The sequence below is a fragment of the Lactuca saligna genome, chromosome 4 (genome assembly GCF_052625555.1).
Source record: "Lactuca saligna cultivar CGN05327 chromosome 4, ASM5262555v1, whole genome shotgun sequence".
Classification (NCBI taxonomy): Eukaryota; Viridiplantae; Streptophyta; class Magnoliopsida; order Asterales; family Asteraceae; genus Lactuca; species Lactuca saligna.
Genome location: NC_136420.1, coordinates 102500426 through 102512713, shown reverse-complemented (window position 1 = coordinate 102512713; position 12288 = coordinate 102500426). Strand labels below are relative to the sequence as shown.

General features: G+C 32.4%; 1 protein-coding gene across 1 annotated transcript; it reads right to left on the bottom strand.

The window, feature by feature from the left end:
- Window positions 1-3616: 3616 nt before the first annotated feature.
- Window positions 3617-7093, bottom strand: LOC145038730 (pachytene checkpoint-like protein). The gene is made up of 14 exons (XM_078986994.1): window positions 6796-7093; window positions 6419-6482; window positions 5921-6027; window positions 5733-5800; window positions 5492-5595; window positions 5299-5403; window positions 5091-5180; window positions 4925-5000; window positions 4782-4851; window positions 4618-4688; window positions 4419-4509; window positions 4209-4336; window positions 3988-4119; window positions 3617-3910 (listed from the first exon to the last, which is right to left on the bottom strand). Exons 1-14 carry the CDS (start codon window positions 6944-6946, stop codon window positions 3779-3781), a joined length of 1389 nt encoding a protein of 462 aa, XP_078843120.1. The 5' UTR covers window positions 6947-7093; the 3' UTR covers window positions 3617-3778.
- Window positions 7094-12288: the final 5195 nt, after the last annotated feature.

Here is a 12288-nt window from a genome sequence, read left to right as displayed (position 1 = left end):
TTAGATTTTAATGAAGTTTGTCTTACGCAAATGACATTGTGATATGCATTTTTTTTTCTAAATAACACTTTAACCTTTGTGCATTAGATACTTGTATAACATGATTGTTTATGCAACAAAGACCTGTAAAATTGGAAAAATGATATGATGAAACTATTAATACTTTAATAGCAATAGCATTCCCAAAACTTTAGGGATCTGGAATCCCTCCTTTCCAGAGGAGTTTCTAGTCCTCAAAACGTTCCAAAGATGGAGGCTTTATGGACATGCATTTCCATTGCATGTCTTTAGGTCAAAATGACCAAAAAGAGGAAATATTCTCTAAAAACCCTTGCATGGCATCATTGCTTGATCAAAAGCTAGATCTAGCCCACCTTGGGATTATTTTGCCCTAGAGATCCATAAAGTTACAAACTTTATAAACATCATGCATGCAATCAATAGGAATGATAGGAAATGAAGAGTAAACTCAAGATCTAGCCATATTTTAATATAAAAATCGAATCTTGAAGACTTATAACAGTCCACAAGATGGTCAAGCTCAAGAGTGAAGGCTTGGTTTGATGGATCTTCTTCTTATTCTAACTATTTTCCTCTTTTCAAGCTCCACGAGTCACTCTAACTCACAAAATAAAAAAGAATGTGGATTAGGGTTTAGCACAGACGTTCTTAGGGTTTGGAGGCTGATAGAAGGTCAGCCTCAAGGTCCGTAAGGAGATTATATAGGGTGCAAACCCTAAAATTAGGGTTTTACCTTTACAGTACCTACTCGTCGAGTTGACCTTTCAACTCGTCAGTTAAGGGATAGATTGATAGAAGCACAAGGTCTTATAGCTAGGAATAAATCAAATGGTGCATGAAAGGATGCCACGTGGCAAAGTAGATAGGTAGAAGAGGGACATGTGGCATATTATAGTTTTGTTTATTAGAAAAGGTATATATATATATATATATATATATATATATATATATATATATATATATATATATATATATATCATCCAACTATTAATTTGTTATGCAACTATTATCAAATTATAATTTAATTATCATCCAATTATATATCAAACTATGGATTTTTATTTTATTTTGATTGAAACATTCCGTGTTTGAACTTTCGATATTGTTGATTGTTATCATATTTTGGTTTTTATTGAATCTTTAAAATTTATATTTTATAGTGGATGTTCTTTTTATAAATATTTACGATACTTTGGTCAATTGTAATTCGATGTAAAATTGGATATCCATCAAAAACCAATCAAATCTAATTTTCAATTGGATCCTTTCAATTTGATGATTAAGGTTAGATAAATTAGATCGGTTGACAATTATCAATATCCAATGGTGTTCATAATTGACAATAATCAATATCCAATAGATGATTGGATCGGATTGGTTATATAAAAATACATTGATATCCAATTATGAACACCCCTAATATATTTACATATGCATATTAATCTTTTTTGGCTCTTTGGTCTCTTTAAATATTCGAACATAGACTAACATGATTCAAGTCTTAGGCTTTCAATTTCTTGCATAAACATAAAATTGTTATTTGGCATGGCTTATCGTTGAGTAAATTTCGAAATACCAATAACATCATATGTGGTAAAAAAATGCTTTAAGAAAATCCATAACTTTTTAGAATGATACATTACATTAATAAAAAAATTCTTAAATTTGTCGTATCAGGTATTATACGGTTGATAAATTGAAATTATCTAGATAATAACAAAAATATAGTTATTAATCATAAATTTGTAAATATCTTTTATATAAAAAATAACAACTTATTCATTATATCATTTTAACTGTTTTATATATTAGATATAAGAATCTTAATTATAATCCATTCATATACAAATAAGTCAATTTAATTACATTCGATTAAAATAACTAAAATATTTTTCTTTTTCAGAAAAAATGGTTAAAAACAAAATAGTAATTGTCATTCTTGAAATGCTCCAGATTAAGAAAAATGCACAAATGGCCCCTATTAAAAAAAATGTGTTTAAGAAGTTACAAGAATGGTGATATAGTAATCTCTCATTTGTTGATAATGTTTTCTTTTTTAAAGAATCGTTGAGTGAAAATATCTCTAAGGTGTTACGATGTTTTTATTTGTGTTCGGTTTTAAAGTTAAATTATTAAAAATCGAAGTTGTACAATGTTGATGTTTATTTGCATAATATGGAGCATTTTGCTGGTATTATAGGTTGTCAAGCGGATAAACGTATGTTTACCTATTTAGGTATCCATGTAGGTTTGAATATGGAAATGATGATAGGTTGGAAGCAGTGTTGTAAAAGTCGTCAAGTTGACCGATTACTTGGCCAAGTATTCTCTACTCGGCTCCTTACCGAAGCGAGTTACAGAATCTGAATACTACCCATCGACCTCTTAATGAAGCGAACAATGTTGTAAAACTCGGTCAACTCAGTGATTAATATGTATAATATATTTAATGATTTATTATTTAACACATACACATATGATTAATATATCTTAAATTTTCAGTAATTATTCATTAAATGAGACCATTGAATGTTTTTTAGTTTTTATTTATTCACATGCATTTAATTTTATTATATATTTTAATTAACTTATAATTTTAGCTTATGATTTTGACAAATATCATTTCCCTAAAAATATTTTTATTTGAGTTACCAAATCCAAATACTTCCCGAGTACTTCTGAGTACTCGTTACTCGGTAGTCGGCCGAACAGATACCGAGTACAGAGTATCGAGTTCTACAACCTTGGTTGGAAGACATTGATTGACAGATTGTATAAGTTGTCAAAATGTTGTCTATCAAGGTTGTTCTATGTTGTTGAGTTCGATTTTAGAGACCATTGGGATCTATTTTATGGTATGATTGTTTTGGAATTCTATTGTTTTTGTCAACAAAAAAATATATAAGGAACTCAATATTGATCATTCATTTACTCGTTTGTGAACATGAATCGTAAAATTTTAGTTGATTGGATTATCTGCCTTCAAAATATGGTTGTTTACATTCCTTTGTAATTGATTTTTTTTACGAACACCTTTTTGTTAATAAAATGCAGTTGTTCAAAAAAAAATATTTAACTTATATAGTTAAAGAATATTATATAAATCTATGACAAGCAACAAACCTAACCACAAATAAAAAGCAGGGATAGGTCCAACACAATGGTTTAAGATGGTGACTAAGTCGTGCTATAACATTTGCTATTATTGGTTAAATTGTTATTATATGTGTCGTCATCAATTTAGTGACACCTAAATTCTCTCCACATTATACAAATTGAATGTCATTATTGAGGCTAAGAAAAGAATATTGTATTGTCAACCTTTTACATCTTTCATTTTTAGGTTTCTTAACCTTTAAGGCTTTCTTTATTATTCTTTCAAAAAGTGTTGTTCAACAGTATCATGAGGGTCTACTTCTTTGCATTGTTCTTTACTATATTCTTTGTCTTTTATGAAGTGGGTGTAGATATATTATAATCTTAACCACGAAAAATTTATTCTTTCTTTTTTCATTATAATATTTTATTTTTACTTTCCTTATTATAACATTCTAGATTTTATTTCTGACTTTATAAAGAGTTTTGAAGATTGAGATGAGGAATACATAGTGTAGGTATATTAGTTCAAGTTTTTTTTGTTTTTTTATGAAATAAAGTGCCTATGCTATATTCACAAGCTCAATAGATTTAGCACTGAAGAAAGCAAAGAAGCAATCCATCATATTTCACAAAAGTGTCTGAAAGTAAACAGACGCACTTAATCAGGTATCTCAGACCGCTCCCTGTTGATAGTGTTGATCATTGTTTGCAAGAACTTTGTGAGGTCATCACATTCACCATTCGCATGAGCCAAAAATGGAAGCTTCCTTAATGATCTTCCACTCAATCCCTGAATATAAATAAATATAAATTCATAACTATTTTTTATTTAAATTACGAAAGAAATAGATTTTTGTTTTTTCTCACTTCACATGCTTCAGCAGCTTCAATCAAATGATTCCATATTTTCAAGTGGTATTCAGAGCCTTGTGATGTTGCTGAAGTTAACTTGTCTTTTAAAGAAGCATAATTTGGAAGAATTAACTCATTGTCATCATCCTATGTGTAAATGCAAATTCTTTAATTAATTAACTATTTTAGTAAACGGATAAATTTATTATTATTATTATTATTATTTTAAATTATACCTGAGAAGTGGACAAAATTCCGGTTCTTAAAAGCTCCTGTAAACAGGATCTCAGTATTTCATATCGTGCTTGTAGTGTAGGTGGGCCCACGTATGCTTTTATATCGGCTCGATCAACAAATGCAATATCTACAAGAAATTTTTTTTTTAAAAAAAAAATGATGAAATCTTTTGGGGATTTTAAGGTTTTTTTTTTTTGTGAAAAAAATACCAATAGCAGCTGTTATGTTGGATGTGGTGAGAATGATGACATTTGGTGAGGACTTTAATTTGTCCATTTGAGTCAGCAGAGCATTAACCACCTGATAAACAAATATCCAATTTGGTATTTTATTATTTAAAAAAAAAAAAAATAATGGTTAGAAACTTAGAATGATTTTTTGTATTTATTTTGAGAAAATGTTAATTACCCTTATAGAATCTGAAGGTTCAGAGCCAGATAAAGCAGCTTTTCTTGCTGCTGCTAGGCTTTCAACTTCATCTGCACAATATTATCAAGCTATTAGTATTTTTTTTCTTCAATGATTAAAAAAAAGTAAGAATTTAATTTAACACACAATCACACACTTCTCACCAATCAAAACGAATACCAGAGTGTTGTCTTCCTCCACCATTTCTTGAATTTTCTGAAAAAGTTTGGCAACCTGAAACCATGTGTACAAGTCAGATATAATGAGATTATGACCTAATCCGAGATAAATAAAGCTATGAATTTACCAATTTGCCACTTTCAGAAAACCATTTACTGAACAATGAATGTGCATTGACTTCCACAAGCTGACTATGTGGATATCTGTTTTAATTGCAGGAAATAAATAAAAGTTGTTTTAGTGAATAAAAGGAATGGAATCAGTGATTGATGGGAATAGAAAAAGACACAAACCTGGAGCTAAAACGTATTGACAGTTTCTGTGCTAAGGCTTTGCATAATGATGTTTTGCCTGTTCCTGGAGGACCATGTAGAAGAATGATACTGCAAAAGTTATAACAATGCCATTAGAGTGAAGTTGTGTTTGTTTCATGGATTCCGGTGGAATCGGAATTTGAGATTCCATTCCATGTTGTGTTTTGTTTTCAATTCCAAAACTTACCGGTTCCATGATACAAGTAAAGGGTCAACACCCTTTTCAGTGAAAAGTAAAGCACTTGCTGCATATTTTAGTAAGCGTTGCTTGAGACCAGATTCATAAACTAAGCTGCAGAATCAAATCTTTTTATCAGATTTAATTCAAATCATTCTATTATAAATATATTAAAATAGGTCATGAATTCATGAATTCTAACCTTTCCCACATGCCATCAAAGTCCTTTGCAGGAAGCATCCATTCACTAAAGCTGGAAAGTTGGCTATCCCCATCTAAATCTTCACAAGGTCCCTCTTCACTAAGCTGAATAAGCAACAACAATATATCCAAATAATCATGAATGAAAAGTAACTAAATGAGTATAAACATATTGTAAGTAATAAGTGGAAAATATAAACCATATTGCATAAACATAGACAACAAACAGAATATCAAATTACCTGAAAGACATGTACAAGAGGTTTGACTTGCCAAAACAACAAAATACCATGGTTTGTGACCCGTTCCTCTGCCAAAAAGATAAATAAATGATATTGAGGACATTATTATACATTAAAAAGTTAGGTAATTAAATTATAACATAACATTTTCCAATAATGGTAGTTTGAATACAGGGTAAAACATATACCTGTGTCACATATACATATTCTTTGCACATTGTCTTTCAAAAAGGTGTCATCCTGAGGTATATCGATTGGACCATCAACATAGCTTAAATTCCTATTTTCCAGCATTCTGAACACAGTAAAAAAGCTGGAGATTTTAGTTCTACTAGTTCACAGCACTGCAGTTGCATTTGCATAGGTCAATAATTCCCTTTAGATCCCCAAAAATAGACTTCAAATTTTCTTTTTCTTACAGAAGTTGCTTTATAATTAATCTTAGGGAAAACTCAATGTTGCTGAATTACAATCTAATGATTGGATAAATAGTCTTTGATTGTATTTAATCAGGAATAGTTTTCATTGACACTCAAACAATATTGTAAGTGGGCTATTTTTTGGAGATGGGGGAGTAGAAAGGAAGAATTTGCTCAACTTTAAGGTACTAGTAATCGTTTTTTACATATAGTAAATACATTTTTGTCTCTAGAATACAGATATATGCAGTTCATGAAAGTAATTACCTTTCGACAGCTAACTTCACGTCCTCTGTTCGAGCTGTGCTAGAAGGCTTCAAACAAACTTCAACTACAAGAAGTACAAAACTTCAGCTTCTGTAATCTCAAAAAAATCAAATGTACAACACCGTCTATAATTAAGTGCTATTACAACATGAACAGAAGGAGAACAGAGAGCATTCGAAGAAGATGAAAACTGGATGCGTTAAATCAATTGCCAGCTATTAAGAAGAGTTTATAGGAAAAACATAGAAAATGACTAACTAACTTAAACACATCAACCACTGAAGCTAGCTGCAGGCAACTGCTGAAGCTGACGAGCTGCTATCAGTCATATACAAGTCTAATAGGTGTTACAGATGCCTTTTTCGAGTTCATAATACCTGAAATGAGGATTTTGTCTTCCGCCACAGCCGGTGGTGGGGAAGAATCTACTGCGGAATCAGGGACGGCGTCCGTCTGTTCGTGAGGGGCGTCTCCATTGGTGACAATTTGAACGGAGATCTCCATCGGAGTACTCGTTGTCATTTCCATGGTGAGCAGTTGCGATTGGGAATTTTGTGCTGTAAAACCCTAGGTTAGGACTTTCCCAAAAAGCGTATGCTTCTTTCTGCTGTTTAAAATGAGCGCGGGAAGATAGTTGCAAAAAATCATGAATAGACCGTGAGTGCGTGAGGTGCCTCTTTGGCTCGCATGTGGCTTAACCCGATTCCGTAACAACTCTATAGGCTATAACCTAAATATTAAATAATGAAATAGTTATTTTTAATGCTTTTATTAAGAAAAAAGAAAAGTAAAAAATAACTAAATTCTCCTAATAACCATCCATGCAGTAGCTCAACTACAAAATAGTTATTTTTGTCAAAAATAAATAAATAATAATGCTGTTTCGTATATTTTTTGTTTTATATAGTGCACCTGCAAAAAATACTATCACACGGTGAAATGTTTCATAAGGTGAATTAATATACTAATGCAAGTACTAATACGATTGAAATATGTAAACTCTAATGCACAGTGGTGGAGCTAGATGGGGCGTTGATGATACTACACATCCCCAAAAAATTGTTTTATGTATATAAAAAAATTTATTTGTAAACATGTTCTATGTTATTGTACTCCCAGCTTAAGATATTGTATCATGTTTTTTAATGTTCCGAATATAATAACTACATAGAATATATATTGATAATGGTTCTACTACCATATCAAAATTTCTGGCTTCGCCACTGTTTGTACTACCATATTGATAACGAACTTTTGTTTTTATCTACATTTAGATAATCATGTTTTTTTGTTTACATTTGACCACTGAACTTATTTGATATGTTCAAAATAGGGTAATATGACTGGTAATTACGGTAATATTACCCTATTATGAACAGGTCAAATAAGTTTATTGGTCAAATGTGTACGAAAAAAACATGGTTACCTAAATACGGACAAAAATCAAAATTTCTTACCCGTTTTGGTAATACTGGACAAGAACCGTCTTAGGGACTGTATGCCCTGGGATCAAGCTCCAACAGTTAATGAACAATTAGGTTAGGCTTGGTCTAACCCAGTTTAGTCCCAACTAGTCATGGGCTAAGTTTTGTTGCTCGGTCTTTAAAACACATACAACATAGCCCCTTAAGCATATACAACCTAATCCCTAACTAGTTGGGCCTAAACTAAATTGGCCCAAAACTTAACCATCTCCTCATACACAAAATCGGACAACCCAATTTCATTTCACATCAATAGATCTTATGACTACTTGCATTTAACATAAAGAACCAAATATTACCAAAATAGGTAAGGAACTTTGGTTTTTGTTTAAATTTAGGTAACCATGTTTTTTTCGTACACATTTGACCAGTAAACTTGTTTGACCTATTCATAATAGGGTAATGTTACCGCTAATTACCGATCATATTACCCTATTTTTAACATGTCAAACAAGTTCAATAGTCAAATGTGAACGAAAAAATATGGTTACCTAAATGTGGACAAAGACCAAAGTTCGTTACTTTTCTAGGTCATTAATCCAACAAATAATTAGGTAGGAAGGAGTCGTTCCCTCCCAACCCATTGAACCCACTGTCACATTAATTTTTGTTTCTTATTTTTCTTCATCTTTCCCAACCCACAACATACGAAAATCATATTTTTCTCAACGTACTCAACCCATTCAATTAAAAAAAAATACAAAACAACTAAGGTATAAGTTTTAAAACACATGGTACAAGAGAAAATGAGAGAGAGAGAGAGAGAGAGAGTAGAGAGAGATGATGAAGTGGATTAGTGAAACCAAGTAACCAACCCGTTGAAGCGGGAATGGTACCGCCGATAACTCTATTGCTAATTATGATTTTACTTTTGATTATTTTGTATTTTTTTTTAATTGAATGGGTTGAGTGGGTTTAAAAGGATAGGGTTTCTGTATGTTGTGGGATGAGAAAGATGAAGAAAAATAAAAGAGAAAAAATAATGTCGCAATGGGTTCAGTGAGTTAGGAGGGAATGACTCCCTCCTCGCTAAGATGAGGATTCCAAAGTATATTACTCCTTTTAAAGGTTGGTTAGAACTTAAATTCATATTGGGTCATGACAAATCGACAATAAAGGAGTAGATGTGGCCTATGGGAATCTATGAATGGAAAGGAGTATTTGATGAGTTTCTAATGAGGATTAAAAGGGCGTGCAACATCTAGTAAAGAATGTTAATGAATATTTGATGTATTGTATTATGTCTAGCCCATATTTTTGGTATCAAAGGCCTCCTAAATTTTCTCACCCTAGTCGCCAATTCTTCTTTCTTGAAGAAAACCCTTATCGGTTGATTCTTTTCTATCTTCATCCTTCTGACAATCTCAAGTTCTTTTCTATTTTCTTCACTTTATTTAAATCATGGTGCAACCATCAACATCCGATCTCAATGCCAATTCAAAGAAATCTTATGGCATATCAAATATTAAATCCTCCATACTCATTGTTCTTGATCTAGAAAAGCTTAACTTTGATGCATGGAGAAAACATTTTGAGACTTACTGCACCGGATTTGGAATTGTTGATCATCTAAAAGCTCCAACTAAAAAAATTTGTTGTTATCACGGAGGAATAGGAGCTAATTGATTCTACCGTGCAAATATGGATGCTCGGTACTATATTTGAACCATTATTTCAGATGGTCCTCAAGAAACAAAGTTCTACTCATGAGAAGTGGCAAGATCTTGAAGACCTGTGTAACATTCGTAATTTTGTATGTTTCCCTTTTAGCCCCTTAATGTAAAATCTTTATCTTTTGGTCCCTAGCTAGTACGTAGGGAGTACTCTATGAGTACGCTTAGCGTACTAGCTCTTTTATGGATGTGGGATTCATCCACGTACGCGGGGTGTACGTGGAGTACGTACGACGTACGCAAGGCAGGGGTAAACCTTATTTTTTAGGGTTTGCACCCTATTTAAACAACTTATATCATCTTTAGACATTCTATTGATCAGCCCTTATCACTCTCTACCCTAAAAACAAAACCTTAAGTGTCATTTGTGAGTTTTGAGCTTGAAAGTGAGTTTTGGTGGTATTTTTGGTGAAGCATGAGAAAAATAACACTTGGAGATTGCTTGTGTCACACCCCCAAACCAAAACGACGGAATAGTTCAAGGGTGGATGACTTCATGTAGTATCGTAACATTTGAATACATAGTAAAGAAAGTAAACACAACCATTATATATATAATTTAAGAGTTATATTGTTGGATGATACTTGTTTCAAAAACAAATTACAATATGATGACAAAATGAGTTTAAAACTGACGCCTTAGCATCACTTCTCCAAAAGCTGAAGTTTACATGTATTACTGAATCCCTGAGAAATACAAGTAGATTTGAAAGAGTAGATCAGCATTTAAGCTGGTGAGTTCATAAGTATTTAATGTCAATGTTTGTATAAATTTAAATGAATTTGTTTGTAGATGTTTGAAAACTCCTAGAAAATCCCATATTTCCTACTAGTATAAAAGTAGTCTTTTACTAAGACCCGAATGTTTCGAATGTTGTTTCTAAAATTCCAATATTTTTCCATAAGTGTATGGTAGTTAAAAAGTTTCAATAATTATTATGCAATAGTGTTTTTCATGCCTAGAATAGTAGATTTATGTATGTAAAAACATAATCGCTAAGGCAAGAGATAACCCCATAAATCAACGTGTTTTTAATACTCCATATGAGTTTTATAACCATACTATTGACCCAGACTGCCTGTAACAACGTTCTTCAGGTGTTGGAATGTTATAACGTTTGTCACCTCATACCTGTCGGTCTAACTGTATCTAACAGTTTAGGTGCGGGATTGTCAATCCCGTATAGATCTATACACAAGTATCACGTTCTACCTACAATAGATTATGGTATATAATACAGGACTTCAACTGCATACACGAAAGTACGTGAAGCTGAACGTCTCACAAAACTTAGTATCAAATAGATTTACGTATGAAAAGTTTATTTGTTCTTGTATATGAAAGTATTTCCTTGATATAGTACTTATAGTATGTAAAATCTCTTGAATATCTAGTAAACTATACATATTATAGTTTTTTCTCAAATGTATGATTCGTTGTATGATAAACCATAGTGCAGTATCAGCTTGGTATGTAAGTACAACATTTGTAATAACACTATTGAACATTTATACATCAAAATATAAATAAAGTGTTTGATATTTGTATAACAACATGTGTTTTTCTCTTAAAGGACAAAATGTTATTGAATAGGTGTTGCATGCGAACGTTTTCATATGATAGTTATGAATCACATATAATTTGTTATATAAAGATAAGTGTAGTAAAAGCTTAATGTTTTCCACACGAGAGTAATCGTGTGTTTACTTGTATCCCCCCCCCCCCTGAAAGTGTATAAAAGCATTTATAAAGTATTTGAAAACGTAGTTTTAGGGGGTATGAACGCACTTGATAGATAAAAGAAGGTGAAACAAAAACTAAGCAGAACTTCGACTAAGGAAAGTTGAATTTCTCGGGAATCTCGGGAGTCTCGGGAGTGAAAAATCTTCCTTTGGAACTTGGGTATGAAGACCGAGGCTTCGGGATGGCTTCAGGGGGTTTAAACGCAGAGCTTCAGCACGAGAGAGAGAGAGAGAGAGAGAGAGAGAGAGAAGAAATGAGCAATGGAACCCAACACCTTCGGGTGATATTTATAGCCCTATATTGGGCACCATGCCGTGGTACACTTCACCACGTCGTGGTGAGGGATTCTATTCTCTTCCGTTGACGAGACGTTTGCTGACGCACTTGGCACCCATCAGTCACAATACCATGTTGTGGCTTCTTCACCACGTCGTGGTAGGCCTGACAGCCTCGAATTTTGTGTCGAAAACTTGTAAAATTCGTAACTTCCGCGTACGAGCTTCGTTTTTAACGTTTTCTATATCCACGCGTAGGTGAGATTATGCTCTACAACTCTCATTTAGACTCCGTTGGCAAATTTTTATTTTATTTTTATTTTTATTTATTTTTAACGGGACAGGACACGAAAAGTCCGTTAAAAATCCATAACTTCTTCATGTGAGGTCCGTTCTCGTTAGATTTTATACCGTTGTGCTACTATTGTTGAGATCTTCGATTCTCATTTAGGTTGTATCGGCTAAAAATCTCTCGATCTTTATTTCGAGTATTTTAGTTGTCTGCTGCTATATTTGAAACTTGGAAAAATCATATGTGACATCCCCAAAATCACGGCCAGAAAAGACCGGTTTGTTTATGCTTTGTTTAAAAAACAGAGTAACATTTTAAATAAAAGTGTTGCGGAATTTGTCCCAAAACAAAATATGATAAAGATTTATCAAAAGCATTTCCATAGAAATGTATTTCATAAAA

Excerpts from the sequence above, each read along its gene's own strand:
- LOC145038730 (XM_078986994.1), bottom strand. The coding sequence starts at position 6,946 with ATGGAAATGACAACGAGTACTCCGATGGAGATCTCCGTTCAAATTGTC. Across the intron at positions 5,596-5,732 it reads CTCTTGTACATGTCTTTCAG|CTTAGTGAAGAGGGACCTTG; the intron begins GTAATTTGATAT and ends TTGCTTATTCAG. Across the intron at positions 4,337-4,418 it reads CAACATAACAGCTGCTATTG|ATATTGCATTTGTTGATCGA; the intron begins GTATTTTTTTCA and ends AATTTCTTGTAG.